This window comes from Prionailurus viverrinus, chromosome B4 (genome assembly GCF_022837055.1).
Source record: "Prionailurus viverrinus isolate Anna chromosome B4, UM_Priviv_1.0, whole genome shotgun sequence".
NCBI lineage: Eukaryota > Metazoa > Chordata > Mammalia > Carnivora > Felidae > Prionailurus > Prionailurus viverrinus.
Window position 1 is genome coordinate 98,602,505 of NC_062567.1, and position 13,762 is coordinate 98,616,266.

General features: G+C 34.6%; 1 protein-coding gene across 3 annotated transcripts in view; it reads left to right on the plus strand.

The window, feature by feature from the left end:
• Positions 1 to 13,762, plus strand: part of NAV3 (neuron navigator 3) — a 591,913-nt gene that overhangs the window by 348,650 nt on the left and 229,501 nt on the right. For all 3 annotated transcript variants that reach the window (XM_047867359.1, XM_047867357.1, XM_047867358.1), the window contains exons 4-5: positions 9,860 to 9,932; positions 12,428 to 12,611. In XM_047867359.1, coding sequence (XP_047723315.1) covers positions 9,860 to 9,932; positions 12,428 to 12,611 — 257 coding nt within the window. The remainder of the gene's footprint in view (positions 1 to 9,859; positions 9,933 to 12,427; positions 12,612 to 13,762) is intronic.

The following is a 13,762-nucleotide window of genomic DNA, read 5'->3' on the forward strand; positions in this document are numbered from 1 at the left end:
TGCTTCTGAAAAATCATATTGCCCAATTGGTTGTGTTAGCCATGTTTCAAACCTAGCAAAACATTTTGTGAAATCATATCATAGAAACCAAATTGTACAGCATTCAGCAATATCAGCATCACTTACTGATCGACATGAATGATTAAATGTCAGTCATGTATATTGGGTGCTATGCTAGATGATTGGCTTGCAGTTTCTACTTAGTATTTTTAGCAAACCGACAAAGGAATGGGGTCTCACTGAGCCTGCCTGGAGAAGAACCAGTGTTTGGTCTCATGTTTATCTGAGTCAAGACCAAATTGCTTAAACTTACTAATAAATAAGCTTAACAGAAGAATTCAAGTCTTTGGATTTTCAACCCCTCCACCCCTCCTCCTCCTCTTTCTATTCTTCCTCTTGTCTTCCTCCTCTCTCTCTCTCTCTCTCTCTCTCTCTCTCTCTCTCTCTTCCTTCTTTAATGTTTTGGTCCCTCTTTCTTCCCTCCCCCCCAAGCTTATAATATACATTATTTTTATTTAATACCATACTTATTTTTCCTACGTATGGAAGGAATATAAACTTTGGTTAGTTTGGGAGAGGGTGTGGGTATGTGAGCTAAATAAGAGTGTATAGATTTGTGGTAACATTATGCATTTGGCAAATAATTAGTTGTTCTAAGTAACTTTAGTCCTATATAGAAGTATGCGTTATTTAAGTTTAGAAAAATTTTATAACCTCATAGTAAGATTCTTTGTTTTGTTTTGTCTTCTGAAACAAACTGAAAAGTAAGAATTCATTAAAACCCACACAGTATATCTTCAGCTCAACAAATACTGTGGTAATATTTATAATTTTATATTTGTAAAAAATATTAAACAGTATTTATTATTCTCTAATTACCAAGCCAGTTAGAATAGTAGAATTTTAAAGAAAAATAATTTTTTATCTGATAAAATACTAATGGATTTTCCATATCTGTATCCATACCTATATACATGTATATATATACACTATACATACACATCTGTCTAATCACACATACACACATAGATTCTGTTATAGAATATAGATGTTTACATAAAGCATTTCTATTATGGATATAATATATATATTAGATATATTCACATATATGTAGATATATACACATACACACATACACCGATGCCTAGTATGGAACTCGGCTCTTTATAAATATCTTTAATCCTCGTATATTATGTGGAAAATATTTTTAATCCCATGGATTAAAAATCCCATGGATAAGGAAGCAGAGGCTTCAGGAGAGTAAAAACTTTGCAAATTTTTTACCTTGTATAAGTTGCATAAGTAGGATGCTAACCCAGTTTTACTTGGCTGAAAAACTTTCAGTTATTATACTTACTGCTTAATTAATAAACTGACTCCTTGAATCTAACCACAGACCACTCAGCACAAAAAGAAAGGGATGAGTGAAACAAAATTACTATCCCCTCTGCCTCTCTCTATCCCATAACACGAAGTAACTTGAAATGGAAAAGGGAAGTGGGTGGGTTAGCATTGCAGTGACAGGAGGCAACTATCCAAACTGCATGTTTTACCTTCCCTCCCCAAAGTCTTAACAAATCAAAACTCAGAGGGCAAAGCCTGGAAATGTGCCTGCTCACGGATCCCAGCTCATCCTTAGCTTTGCTAAAGTTTCTTTATGTCTACTGCTCTATCGAGTAGAAAATTGTTTTAATTACCTCTGGTTGCTGTTACAAATTATCACAAACTTGGTGGCTTAAAGCAAAAGAAATTTAAGCTCACACAGTTCTGGAGGCCAGAAGTCTACAATCAGTATGACAAGGCCAAAATGAAGGTATCAGCAGTTGTGTGCTCCCTTCTGAAACTGTAGGAGAAATCCATTCCTTGTCTCTTCTAACTTCTGGAGACTGCCAGTATTCTTTTTGGCTTGTGGCCACATCAGTCATTCTATATGTCAATATGCCAGCATGTAAAAGTACATTGGATATTTGAGAATTAATTTGGAAGCATTTAAACTTTGTGAACTTAGAATTTATACAGAACGAGTGGATTTTGCATACTATTTCTGTCTTTCCCCTCATACTACACAATTTCATCTTTACATTCAACCAGATATTTATTGAGCACTTATTTTGTGCCAGGCGCTGGGTCCTGGCTATCTGTCAGTCATGTAGAGAGCTTGAGTCAGAGGCTGGAAATGTCTTAGTCAGAATGTCTAAATTACATGGAAGTGCCTGGGTGGCCCAGTGGGTTAGCATCTGACTTTAGCTCAGGTCATGATCTTGCAGTTTGTGAGTTTGAGCCCCACATCAGGCTCTGCACTGATAGTTCGGAGCTTAGAGTCTGCTTCAGTTCTCTGTCTCCTTCTCTCTGCCCCTCCCCCATTCATGCTTCTCTCTCTCTCTCTCTCTCTCTCTCTCTCTCTCTCTCTCTCTCTCTTTCTCTCTCTGTCTCAAAGTAAATGAGCATTAAATTTAAAAAAAAATTTACCATTTATTTATTTTTGAGAGACAGAGCGAGACAGAGCACGAGCAGGGTAGGGGCAGAGAGAGAGGGAGACGCAGAATCTGAAGCAGGCTCCAGGCTCTGAACTGTCAACACAGAGCCCAACGCGGGGCTTGAACTCACAAACCGAGAGATCATGACCTGAGCTGACGTTGAATGCTTAACCAACTGAGCCACCCAGATACCCCTAAAAAAATTCTTTTAAATGAATGTCTCAATTACAGTGGTAGAAAGCTTAGTGTGGAAGAAAGCTCAAGTTCATTGGAGACTGACAGGGTTGAATTTGAATTCTGGCTCTGCTATTTTATTAAATATTTTTATTAAATATTAATAATACATTTATTAAAAGTAAGTTATCTTTCCAAGTCTCTATTGAATAGGAAAAATTGTATAAAATTTACTGGAGTTGATGGTGAACATTAAAAGGGTTTTGCATTTGGAGTAAATAACCTATGTGCTTAAAACTCTGTGTGAACTCCCTGTGCTAGGTCATTGAGAGGTGGAGAAAAGTGGCTTCTAAGCCATTTTCCCTGCTTCCATTCGTGACATATAGTATAGAGTTTTTTCCAAATGGGGCTTTTTTTGCCTAGTATGTTGTAAAGGCAATATGTTAAAAATGACATTTTAAAATGAAATACACTGAAGTATAATTTTGAAAAATCAGAGTGCATTGCAAAGAGTATAAATAGAAAATGATGTGTGAAACTTTTATTACTGTCAATAAATCTGTGTATGTGCTGTGTGATCATGTCTTCAAAGCAACACTGCGCATTTCTTTCTTTTGCATAAAACACACCATTAGCTCCCTGGGCTTTGAGATGAGCCCAGACTCCCACCAGGGCACGGCACATGTTTTCCAGCAAGCCTCTGTCTATCTCGATGGCCTTCTCTCCTGCCACCAGATTCTCCAGATTTCAAGATGCTTATGCCTGGAGTCCCTGCTGCATGATCTTTCCTCCTACTTTGGATCTTGAAACGGATTGAAGGTTATCACCTTTTGGAGTAGCCTTTATTCACATTGGTAAACAATGAAGTAGTGAAGAAAGATTTAGGTGACTTTTACTCTCAATGTTCCCGGCTCTTCTGAATTCTTTGTCAGCCCTTTAACTTACGGTGTTTCTCAATCATGGCCAGTTCAGACAGTGTTCCTTCCTTGGATTCACCTCATACCACATCCTCTTATTTGGTTAACTCTTCCTAACCTTTCAGCGACTAGCTCAGTCTTCCTTTTAAGGAGAAAAATGTGGGGGTTAATGACATGGCTCTAGTTTTGCTATATTCTCTCTTTGTGACTTTGAGGCTGTCAATTGAATGCTCTGATCAGCATCTTTCTCAGTATAAAATGGTATAGTAATGGCAACTTCAGATGAAGATATCTTTCTAAGTGTTAGTTAAGTCTTAGTTACTGATAACTTTCTCCTTGCCTAGTTACTTGACCTCTGGTCAGGAATAGGCCTTTGTTCATGCTTCTCCAGGAGTCTGTGTTTTTCTGGCCATAACATTCCTTGCATTACGTTGGAATTGCTTCTCTCTCCTATAAAACTATATATTTTTAAGGACCCAGACATGCTCAATGAATAGTTAATTGTTAAATCCATGAATTAAAATAAACATGAAGAATTTTAATCAATGCAGAAACATGACTGCATTTTAAAAATTCTCCAGATGAATTTGTATCTGATTAAAACCTTTGGCTAAAATTTATATTACTGTTTGAATTTCGTGATGGGACAGGAGTTCACTCACACTGAGCAATTTTACCTTTTTTTTTTTTTTTGGTTGAAATCACATTTATTTCATTTATATAGTGACACTACCAGTACTCATTTATAATGAAAAAATAAGATGTGTCGTTAATCAAAAATAGCGCAAGTCACAAGAGAATGTACCATCCAGAGATAACAAAAGTTAAATTTAGTCTATATTCTTGTAGACATTCTCTATGTATGATTCATAACAGCATTATCTGGCACTTCAGACATGCCCTAACCGGGATGCATTGCATTTGTAGAAAGAACTCAAACTTTGAAGGATTATGTCTGCTACCTGGTTTACAGTTATTTAACTTTTTATACCGCAGTGTTTTCAGAATCCAAGGGGCAATAGAGGCTTTTCCATTCCAGCTAAAATTCAGCTTTGTAAACATAACTGCAGAGAGTAAAGACTGGCATGCTCTTTTCTCATGGAGCAATTTTGCTCTTGGGAACTCTGATGGGCGTGACCGGCCCTCCTTCTGATACCTGTGTACCTTATCAAAGTCAAAGTTAGCCCTCAAGTTTCAATGATTGTTCTTCTATGAAGCTTTTCCCAGGTCTGCAGTGAAAATTGATAAGTCCATTCTCTCTACTGCCAAAAAATATTGTTTACAATCCTTTTTTAGAATTTATCATATTATGCCTTGTGTTGTGATGGTTTATGAATCTTTTTTTGTCTCCAGCTATTTTACAAGCTCACAAAGGCAAAGACTTTATAATTCATTTTTATATCCCTTCGCCACCTAGCAGAGCTCTTTGCATGTAATAAACAGTCAATAGTTGCTGAATGAATTTCTCATTCATTGTTAAGCGTTGGTGCCGATGTTAAATTTAATGACAAACTATAAAGTTGATATTAATCATACCCAGATATTTAGGACCTAAATATATTTTTCATTAAGTATCGATAACTAAAAGTGAAAGAAACATGTGAATGGACAGGATAGAACCTTGTTAATATTGTGAAAGATGCCTCCAGTCAGACTTTCCAAAACGGATTATACCAGTTTCATGGTAAAAATACTAAAAGGCTAGGTGTCATAAAACATGCAGCTTATAAAGAAATGTGCTAATTAAAATTCTGCATTTTTTGGAATAGCTTATGAAAAAATATAAATATTTCCAATATATCCTCTCACTACGTTTAATGTTGAAAATATATATTGACCCTCAGGGTTAAAAAATTTTGAAGGCACAAATACACTGATGACTATCTACAGCTTTTGTAAGTGAAAATAATGAAAACCCTCTCTTCCTCATTTGAAACCCAATTTGTGATTTAGCAATATGCATGCTCATATTTAGCAAGTTCACAAGGCTCAAGATAAATGTACATTTATAAAATTAGATGATCAGCGAAATTTGTTTTTGAAAAATGCCTTTGATATTTCACAAGAGTGTGGAAAATATTGCAAATGAGTCAGTGCTCTTTAGAAAAGATCCAAGGGTCATGCTATGTCTTGAAATTTATGTTGCAACACTGAGCATAATTCCATGCATAAAATAAGTTGAATAAATGCTTGATGAATGAATAAGTTAAGGGTTTGATTTTATAAAACATAAACACAATTAAATGATAGTGCTCCAAAATACTAATATTAATTATACAAATAGAAACTACTGAGGTAAAAATATGAACCAATTTCTATTGAATTTGTGTCTTCAGTAAGGAAAACATACAGCAGTCTATTTTTGTATTTATTTGAGGAAAATTGTCTTTTTGTTTAGACATTGTGATAACATCAGATATTTTCATACAACCAAAAGCCTCAAGGCTCAGTGCACCCAAACATTTTGAAACCTCCGACTAGATCTTATTGACTGGATTTAGAACTTAGAAATTGGATGTTATTGAGTAGATTTATAACTTAGAAACTTTGTTTTATTTTTATTACAAAGTCAATATTTTTATATATTTTATGTAGCCATGCTTAAATTGAACAGGAAGAGGGAGGCAATATGGGTGTTCTGGGCCAATGAAACGTAAGCCACAAATAGACCCAACAAATTGTGCATGACGTAGTAGTAGACAAATGAATAAAAGTCTTAGAGTGACTAGGAGGTATGGATGGGGCTTTTTCTTGAGCCATATGAGAAGGGTGGTGCCCACAGAACTGAGAATGGATTTTTCTGTATTCCTGCTATAAGGGATCTATATAAAATACCACAGGCATAAGATGTAAAATGCATGAATTCTATAGTATCATGGTCATCCTTGACTCCTCACTTCCTCTTACAGGCCATATCTTCCCACCAGATTTCTTTAACTTACGTCCAGAATCTGGCTCACCTTCACAGCCACCACCATTGTCTTAAACACCATGGTCATTCACTTAATTACTTGCAACAGCCACCCATCAAGCCTTCATACAAGGCACCCATTATATGCCTATATTTTCAATAAAATAGGGGCTGATCATTTTATTTTTATTTTTAATTGAAGTGAAACATATATAAAAGAGTGTAAAGTACTCTAGTATGAATTGAGGTTAATAAAAACATGGAAAGTATAAAAAATACTCCAATCTCAAGTATATAGGTGATTGCTTTTTAAAAATGTATATACCTGTGTTGTCACACTCAGATCAGAACAAAGGACACTTTCAGCATGCCTGGTCCCCTCCTGCAGATTTCCAGACTTTACCCTTCCAAAATTCATCACTATTCTGATTTTGTTTTCATTATTTACTTTTACACGTCTTGGATTTCATGTAAACTGGGGATAAAAAGTATATACTCTTTTATTGGCTTCCTCTGCTCATCTTTATATGAGATCTCTGCAGGTCAGTTGCTTAATCTGTAAAGAGGAAGGTAGGCTGACCCTGGGAGCTAAAATTTGACAACAAATTGATGTTCAGCCCCAACCCACAGAATTTCTGATTTATATTGTCTGGAGTCAGGCACAGAGAATTAGTATATTTTTAAAAATCCCGAAGATAATTGAACCTGTATACCCTGAATCAAATGATGTCTCTCCCCTCCCCTTTCCTCCCCATTTCCTCCTTTTCCCTCCCCCCACCACCCCTCCACTCCTTTCTTCCAAAAGTACAGGGATGGGCTGGCCACTGCTCCTTTTTACCTCTATTCTTCCTGAAGTGTGCACTGAGCACCTATCAGATACTAAACACCATCTTAGGTTGCTGAAACTACATGAGCCAACAAAATGTAGTTCCTATGTTCCAGGAGCTTGAAGTCTCAAAAACCCCATGCCTGAATATATAAACAAATATCGTTGAATATATTATAATAGAGTAGGCTTTAATAGTCCTACTGGAAGTTAAGTATTCAACTACTTGTTCTATTGCTGTTACTTAACTACTATACCAGTAATACAGAACTGAATTAACTATCTTGAATTGTTGGTACTCATAACGAATAACTATAAAGGAATATCCCAAAATGTTGAATGCCCCTGATAAATCGCTATGTAAGGAATATAGAATGTATTTTAAATATTTTTTTCCTCTACTCTTTTAGGGCCCTTTTATTTTCCTTTCTAATTTATGGTGCATGCTGAAAGAGCTCTTGGTCTCTGATACCCACTCCAGGCACCAGTTTGCTTTTAAGTGGTTTCAAAGGTAGCCAAAAAACAAAAACAAAAAGAAAAAACAAAAACAAAAAACCTATCTTACATTCTTAATTACAGACTCTATCTATTAAACTTTTGTGGTTCTTACAGTGAATTAATCTGTGCAGGTATAATAAAAATAACTGAAATTTAGGCAATAATAGCCTGTGAACATTTTGCTGTAAATTACATATAAGTTTGGATCAGGAATCTTCCTATTTTCTGTAAAAGGTATATAATTGCTATGGAGTTAAGAACAGCAAGACTATTAGGGTGAATGTTTGAAAATAGTCAGTTCAATTCTCTTTCTCAGTATTAGACCACAGTAATTATTTAGTGTGTTTTTTTTTTTACTTGTTTGAAATGGTCCTGGAAAAAAAAAAGTTCAAAAGAATATTTTAGATGGATACAGTAGAATATCATCTTTTTCCCATTCTTTTCCTTCCTCCTCAATTCCTTTCTTCCAAGTCTTGTTTTATAGTAGCAAAGAGAAATGTAAATAAAGAATGTAAAATATATTTCAGCACCTTAGCGTTATTGGATATTCACATGCTAATGAGCAAACAAGGTCTGTTTGATCCTGTTGGACTTAGTGACTTCAAATCTATTGTTTCAATAGAATAATTTAAATAAAACTTACTTTTTGTTTTTTAGTAAAACTTATTTTGAAATAAATCCGTAAAATCATTTTTCACAAAACAAGTGTAGATCTTGGCTGCATTTTTAAGCAAAGAATATCTAATTGAATGTTATTAATTTAGTTTTGCATAAAATTACATTTAAAATGGAATGGAAATTGTTGTCCATTTTATAAGGACAGATTTTTAATCTCTTTTTTTTTCTTTTTCTTTTCTCTAAGAGACACTTTGACCTTGCTGTGAAGCTAAGCTAGAGAGGACATTGGCAGAACTTTGTATGTCCATATGCATAGATTTGGATGATAATTTAATATGACAGAAAACAATACCTTGCCAAGGATTAACTTTAAATCTTCTATTTACTTTAGAACTCTATTTACTTTAGAAGATTTATGGAATACCAAAACAACCCAGGGAGATGACTCATAAAGAAATAGGACTTTCTAGTTTCCTATACTCTTTTACAAATTCTTAGCTGTTTAACTTTGTTGTATAACATGATGGTCAGTATTGAGGTCAACCTGTAAAGTAACATAAATCAGTCATTTGGGTTTTGTTTGTTTGTTTGTGTTTTGTTTTATGTTTTTTGTTTGCATATCATTCTAAATGGTTACAAGCTAGTATCATATCAAAACTAACTGTTTAAAAGCCATGGCATCACTTTTTTTTTTTCAGTTCATTTATTTATTTGGAAAGAAAGAGCAAGCAGGAGAGGGGTAGAGAGAGAGGGAGAGTGAGAGGGAGAGAGAGAATCCCAAGAGGTTTCATGCTGTCAGCACAGAGCCCAACGTGGGGCTGGAACCCATAAACAGTGAGCCGAAACCAAGAGTCAGCTGAGCTATCTAGGCACCCTGGCATCACAATTTTACATTACAAAGACAATACCTATATTTATTTAATCAGAGGAATATACAATTGTAGAAATACAAATACAGTTTTAAAAATAAAGATTTGCTATGATTTAAGATGAAAATTCGCTTTATTTCTTTCATGCTGTATCAACCCTTCTGGCATATTACCAAATCTCAGTGATTGAATCTCAATTACCTACATCCGAACATTCTATAACTTGCATAAGCAACAGTCTTCTTCTATGGATGCTTTCGTTGAGACTTATTTGTGAAGCACAAAATCCAGATTTATGTTAAGTAGGTGGGTTGCTAATTTGTAAGAATTCCATTCTTGATCAGGCCTCTATGAATTGTTTGTAAATACCACACTGGACAATGCGAGCTTTATATTCGTTCTTCAGTTAGCCGGAAAAATTCTAGTTAAACTCTGGTAAAGATCTGTAGTATGAAATGAATGTAAAGTATTCATTCTTTCTTTATCTTACTCTCTGGTTTCATTTTAGCTCATTTGTTTATTTAAAAATAACCCTCTAAGTTGCTTTTTCACTGCTTTTCATATTACAGATTGAAAATGTTGATGTCTGCCTTAGTTTTCTAGCAGCCAGAGGAGTAAATGTTCAAGGTCTATCTGCTGAAGGTAAGAAAAGGCATAGTTGTCACAAATAACACCTAAGTTTGTAAAAAAAAAATTTTTTTGTATTACAAGCAAAGTGGGAGCACAAAGCTTCTTAATATATAAAGGAAATCAGTAAAGTTTCCAAAATAATAGAAACATAAACGCAGTGGTTATTAACCTATGCTTTAATTATTTATATATGTTTCATATTTTGCCAAAACTGTTACTTACATGAATAAGTGTATGAGAGAGGTGTAGATTAACAAAAAATCTTTGTTATTACCAGTGTATAGTATTTTTGGAGTCTTAAGTAGAGGGATAGATGTATACATAGATAACGCTGTGTAATAGTGGACCTAAATACAGGTAAAAATAGTATAATTAATTTGAAAATATTATTTTGTCAATAAAATTTCTATAATATAAAACTGGTAGTCCTAGTTGAAATATTTGGTGAGCTTAAATTACGCACCATGAGGTCTTAAATAATTAGCACTAACAATATTTAATAACTGTTATATATAAAAGCTTTAAAGTCATTAAAGGCTTAAAAGATCATCATTAAAATACAGAAAAGTGGGAAAAGACTGAACTGGTACTGTCATTTTTTTTTTCTGAGACTTTCTCTTTCACATATATTTTTAGGAAAACTTTTCAAGTGTTATTAATGAAATTGAGTTGTTAAAATTATGAAATAGCAAATCCTTTGAGATCTGCATTAACAAAACCCATCTTATTAGAATGTTAATTTATATATAAATATTCTGCTTAATACTTTTATATACTCTGACAATTTAGATCTGTTAATGTTTCTACCAGGATTATTTTCTCCGAATAGCCTTTTACCCGACACATACTAGAAATATCAGACACCTCTGTTTTAAAATTTTTGCTGTCATTGGAAAAAGGAATTATGTGGCTTCTGAAATACAGTGAACATTTAGTAGAATTATTGAGCTTTCCCAATTTTTCTTCTATATTTATTTTTGTTGTTTTAAATTTCTTTTATCTTTTACATTTATATATGTTGCATAATATTAAATTACTCATTTGGTGGCCAACAAGTTTAGGTTCAAACCTAACTGATGGTTCTATAATTTTGAATAGAAGTTATAAAATTCCCCAGGAAAATATTTCACTTTTTTAGTGGTTAAAAGCAGGTTAGAAAGGCTCCAGTTTGTTCTTTTTATGTCTCTTCCTTTTCATGGGACATCCTTTATTAACATAAACCCATTGGTCTTCATTTATCTTCTAAAAGTATATGAATGCTCAAAATGATTTTCTAAAGTAATTAAATATGCATATTAATAAAACCAGAGATTTTTTAAAACCTCTATGATCATCCAGGGGTATATGGGAACATTAATACTTTCTTACTGTAGCCTCTTATCGATCAGACTAATTCTTCTATATCATGGCCACTGTGAGAAGGTTTGGCGGGGTCAGGATTCTCATTCTCATTGTATATGAATAATGCCACTGTGGACTCCATGTGACATTTATAAACCATCAGAGAGCAAGAAATCAGAATAGTTTGTTAATGCCCCTAAACTACAAAAAGGAGGCATAAAACCTTGACCTCACAGGAGGATGTATATTTTATTGCCAACAGCATGTTTTATTTAGAATGTGATTATAGGTTTCATAGCCTTATTTCAGACTTGACTTCCTTCCATCTCTACTCCTAAGTTTTAAGTTATAACTACAAGAGAAAAAAAGCTAGAGTCAGATTGTAGCTTACTTTGTACATTTAACTTTTTATTCAATATTAGAAACATTTATAAAGGAGCTTGATGTATTTCTACTAGGATTTATACATTTACATTTATTCAGCTATGTTATCTAATGTCATGGTCTTTATTATTTATTAATATATAACATGAGTTATAAATAAAAGAATTGGAGTATTAAAAATTAATACGATGTTGACTTTATGATATGTATGTGTACTATATATCTATCTACGTCCATCTATCTATATTTATAGATAGATAGCTATATTAATAAATTTATTGTTGGGTGATTTAGGACTGCTATAAATCCAGTTGCCATTACAAAGTACACCCATACCATCCTGATTAATAATGCAGGACAACCAACATTTAGGTGGCTTTTTTTCTCCACTTCAGAGCCATCACTATGTTGATAACAGCTGTGTGTTTGTGAGGGCAGCAGAATGCTAAATCAAATGATCAGCACAAGACAGCCCATCCGTTTGTAGGAAGAAGCAAACTCCAGAAAAATTGCAGTTAAGGATCAGCAAAGAGCATTGCTCATCCAAGTTTTGTTCTCTGTACCCCCCATCCCGTGACTCAGTCCCTGAAACTCCGAGCTATTCGGAAATGCTACGTGTCAGAAATTCACAAGTGACTGAGAGACTCTAGTTGCATTTCCATCTTCACAGATTTAGTCTAAGACAATGGCAACTAGAATTTCAGTTGTAAAACAAATAATAAAAAGGAAAACCACATTCATTTGTATGTTTTTACTGTTTGTATATTTTCCCTTTGATACAGAAATAAGAAATGGAAACTTAAAAGCCATTCTAGGGCTGTTTTTCAGTTTGTCTCGCTACAAGCAGCAACAACACCATCAGCAACAGTATTACCAGTCCTTGGTGGAGCTTCAGCAGCCAGTCAGCCACGCCTCCCCTCAGGCAGAAGCCAGTCAGGCCAAAAGCCAGCAAGATATGCAGTCCAGGTAAGGAGGGAAGCAGAGATGTGTTTGAAATCAACGTGTCTAGATACAACTCGTTTTTAAATGAGTTTTTGTTTGTGAGTTTGAAAAACCGATTTATGTCGTTGTATCAGTGTTATGATATTTTTTGACTAATGTGACACAAGTTAAAACCACTTTTCTTTTGGTTGGATGAACAACATTTATCACTTCGGGGATGAAATATTTGTGTTTGTTTTCTAGAGATGATTATGGTTTGTATCAAAGTGTGTGAAATGTCTTTCTTGTCAGCGATGCGGCAGGTTATTTCCTTCTGCAAATTATTACTTAGAATGTGCTATTGAGTCCTACTCTGTACTCCTACTCTCTACTCAATTGTCTTTGAGTCTTTTGATAAATTCATTAAGTCTGTCAAAAGTTTCAGATCTGTTAAACATAGGGATTTGAGTGTTTGGGGACATACTGTTTTTAATGTATGATTGTGTGTGTGTGTGTGTGTGTGTGTGTGTGTGTGTGTGTATTTATAAACACACATGTATGTGTTCGTCTGACTTGATACTGTTGGCTCATTGTAGACACAGCCTGGGGTGAGGTGCTGACAAATCACGGCACCTTCCTTACCCTTCCATTACTGCCATTTTCCAATTTGGACTTTCTATCAGTCAGGGTTCAGCCAGAGAAGCAGAACCAATAAGGGATTAAGAGATTTATTGTGAAGAATTGGTTTACATGATCATGGGGACTCCCTAGGCAAGTCTGAAATCCTAAAGGCAGCCGAGCAGGAAAGGCAGGCTGAACTTCTCTCAGCATGAGCCAAAACTTTTATATACAGGTGGAATTTCTTCTCTCAAGTAAGCTTCCATCCTGCTCTTAAGACCTTTCAAGTGGGGAATCAGACCTACCCAGATTATCTCGGATAATCTCTCTTAAAGTCAGCTGCTGTGGATTTTAGCCACATCCACAAAATACTTTCACAGCAGCACCTAGATTAGTGTTTGATTGAGTAAGTGGGACTGAGTTGACACATCAAAAAATCATCACAGAATGAAATTAAGTTAACAAGTTTCATGCATACTGCTCATTTGTTCCTCATCAATGACCAGGGTATCAGGTCATTAGCTCTATTGTGTAAATAGCTGATTGTTTTTCCTTAGTGGGGTGAATGTCCAATATGA